At 37.1% G+C, this 2,988-nt stretch overlaps 1 protein-coding gene across 1 annotated transcript; it reads left to right on the top strand.

Annotated features, from left to right (window-relative positions):
• Nucleotides 1-381: 381 nt before the first annotated feature.
• Nucleotides 382-2,413, top strand: LOC120162964 (histone-lysine N-methyltransferase ATXR6-like). The gene is made up of 6 exons (XM_039172998.1): nt 382-625; nt 950-1,030; nt 1,155-1,384; nt 1,714-1,814; nt 1,903-2,115; nt 2,210-2,413. The coding sequence occupies exons 1-6, from the start codon at nt 397-399 to the stop codon at nt 2,367-2,369; spliced, it is 1,014 nt and encodes a 337-aa protein (XP_039028929.1). The 5' UTR covers nt 382-396; the 3' UTR covers nt 2,370-2,413.
• The last annotated feature ends 575 nt before the right edge of the window (nt 2,414-2,988 follow it).

Genomic DNA, 2,988 nt, shown 5'->3' on the forward strand with positions numbered 1-2,988 from the left:
TTTTTTAAATAGTAAAATATAGTAGTAGTATTCTAGTTGGTCCCAGCCCACATTAAATAAATTTGAATAAACATTTCTATTTTTGGGCTTAAAATGGCCCATGATGACTGTACAGGTGCGTCGCATTGTGTCAAAATGAAGGGTTAATATCATGAAAGGTCTACTCGTTTATAATACACCTGGTTACACATTATCCCACCCCAACTTATTCATGGAAAGAAGCGGTTTCACCTCCCAAATCCAAAACATGGCGCGTAAGCTTTTACCGCGAAACCAAAATACAGCGCGCCAAAATACGTACATGGTTCTTCCCCTTATAATCCGCCGCCCAAAAATGAAAGATCCCTGAATTATCTGTTAATTGTTTTCCTTCGCCTCCATTGCCTTTGCTCATCAATGGCAGCGATGGTTCTAAGGCGTAGAACCCGAGCTCCGAAGCGCTATTCCAAGGATGACGACGATGTTCGCTGCGAGAGATGCGGGTCTGGTGATTTTGGATCGAAGCTTTTGTTGTGCGATAAGTGCGACAAGGGGTATCATCTCTTTTGCCTTAGACCCATTCTTGTTTCTGTTCCTAAAGGTTCCTGGTTTTGTCCCGTCTGCACCAACATTAAGACGCCCCAATGTACGGTTTCTTTTCCATTAATCTGGTATTTAATCGCTTATAATAGGTATATTTTTGGTGTTTATTTTGTACATTAGTTGATGCATCTTTGGTTGAACTCAAAGGATGGGTTCTAGCTTCTGGAATTAATCGCTTTGGATGCTAGAATGATGTTGAAATCAGTTATTTCACTATGCTTTGCTGTTTCTTACTAAATCTCTGGGTCATAAAGTTATTTAAAATGATGAACTTGTTTTGAACTAAGTAAAGATGCTAGTGTTGGGTCATTTGTATTTTCATTTCTCCCAATTTCCCTTACTTATCGGAGTCTTTCACTGTATGCAGTGTTTCCATTGGTTCAAACCAAAATTGTTGATTTCTTCCGGATTCAAAGGTCGTCCGATGCAATAGAAAATCAAGAAAAAGGTAAGTGAAACTAATCCACCATTTGATTTTTCGACTCCATTATTTCAAAACATTATAAAATTATTTGACAGATTGAGATAAATGAGTGTAATTTTTTTTATTTTTTTTCAAATGGGCTCTTTAGGGAACATCAAAAAGAGAAAAAGAGCTTGTAGTTTAGCCTTTTCAAAAAGGAAAAGGAAATTGTTGGCGTATAATCCAACGGAAGACCCAGAAAGGAGGTTGGAACAAATGGCCTCATTGGCAACTGCACTGAAAGCTTCTGGAACTGAGTACAGTAATGAGCTCACCTATAGGCCCAGCATGGCTCTAAGGTCAGCTAATTGTGCAGCTCTTGAGAAGGGAGGAATGCAGGTAATTAATTCTTTTAGAAAGTTAATAATATTTGTGATCATGAAAAGTGTATTAAAGAATTATAGCATACCCGATGTAAGATTTTATGTTGGATGTATGAACTTAAGAAATTGTATTAAAAATTTAGGGATTGTAAAATTACAAAATTTCAAGATTGGTGAAATTAAATAATCAATAGAAAATACAAAGAAAATATCGAAATTATATTTGAATTTGAATTTTCAGGAGGTGTGATCGTTTAGGTGCCTTGTAGGCCATGTGTGCTTCTTGTTACTGAAACTCCAGCACTCCTTTTTATTGTGGGTTAATATGGTCAATTGCATTGTCAGGTTCTGCCCAAAGAAGATATAGAGACATTAAACTTGTGCAAAAGGATGATGGAAAAAGGGGAATGTCCTCCTCTCATGGTTGTTTTTGATCCTGTTGAAGGGTAAGTAAAATGTCGTCAGCTTATGAATTGTTATTCTATTGAGTTCATTTAAATGTTGAGCTAGCGTTTGATGTTTGGTTTTTGACAGTTTCACTGTACAGGCTGATAGATATATAAAGGATTTAACCATTATTACAGAATATGTTGGAGATGTGGATTACTTAAAGAACCGTGAAAATGATGATGGGGATAGCATGATGACCCTCCTTCACGCGTTCAATCCTTTGAAAAGCCTTGTTATTTGCCCTGACAAGCGTGGCAACATTGCCCGCTTTGTTAATGGCATCAACAACTTCTCACCGTAAGTTCATCTTCTACATCTTTCTCGTTGTTTAGCTGGTTGGTATGCACCAAATAAATTGTGTGACATGAAAATGGTGTGTATCTGAATGCAGGGATGGGAGGAAGAAGCAAAATCTAAAATGCGTGAGGTATAATGTGAATGGGGAGTGTCGAGTTTTGCTGATTGCTAACAGGGATATAAGAAAAGGAGAAAGATTGTACTATGATTACAATGGATATGAACATGAATACCCCACAGAACATTTTGTTTAGCATTTCCGATTCTGCCTGATTATAGAGGTTCACACAGACTGATGGTTTTACCTCAAAGTTGATTGTATACACATGACAGGATTGTCCTCTAGTTTAAGCCTTTTCTTAAGGGTTAAACATTTTCTATATCAGGATAATGGTCATAAAAATCATCAATATGTTTACTTTCAAACCAGGGCCTCTGTCCTAGGCCTATTTTGTTTCAATTAAACATTGTTATAGTCTGCTACCTTGTATAGTGGGCTGATTGAGGTGCCATGTAATAATTTTTAAAATTTTAATGTTATAAAAAAATAAACCTAATAATGGAAACCAATTAACACCCTCCAAATGTACAAGATCTAGTAGTTGACATCACTTTCAGAAATGAAATGGTTGGTGGTAGACAGACAGCGAGGAAGGTTAAGGAGATAATCCAGTACTAAGTTTGTACTCAGAAAAAAGAAGCCCCATAACACTTGACACACATTAGTAGACCTCGGGACCACCCTATTTGGTTAAGAAAAACAAATGGCGGAAACAAATGTAGTTAGGATGGGCCATAATTAAAAGGCATAAGCAGTGTGGTTGTGTAGCGTCAGATAAGGAGCCCCACATAGAGGAAGTGGTCCAATGTTTC

This window comes from Hibiscus syriacus, unplaced genomic scaffold, assembly GCF_006381635.1.
Source record: "Hibiscus syriacus cultivar Baekdansim isolate YM2019G1 unplaced genomic scaffold, ASM638163v2 tig00111427_pilon, whole genome shotgun sequence".
Taxonomy (NCBI): domain Eukaryota; kingdom Viridiplantae; phylum Streptophyta; class Magnoliopsida; order Malvales; family Malvaceae; genus Hibiscus; species Hibiscus syriacus.

Excerpts from the sequence above, each read along its gene's own strand:
- LOC120162964 (XM_039172998.1), top strand. The coding sequence starts at position 397 with ATGGCAGCGATGGTTCTAAGGCGTAGAACCCGAGCTCCGAAGCGCTAT. Across the intron at positions 626-949 it reads CAACATTAAGACGCCCCAAT|TGTTTCCATTGGTTCAAACC; the intron begins GTACGGTTTCTT and ends CACTGTATGCAG. Across the intron at positions 1,815-1,902 it reads GTTTTTGATCCTGTTGAAGG|TTTCACTGTACAGGCTGATA; the intron begins GTAAGTAAAATG and ends GGTTTTTGACAG.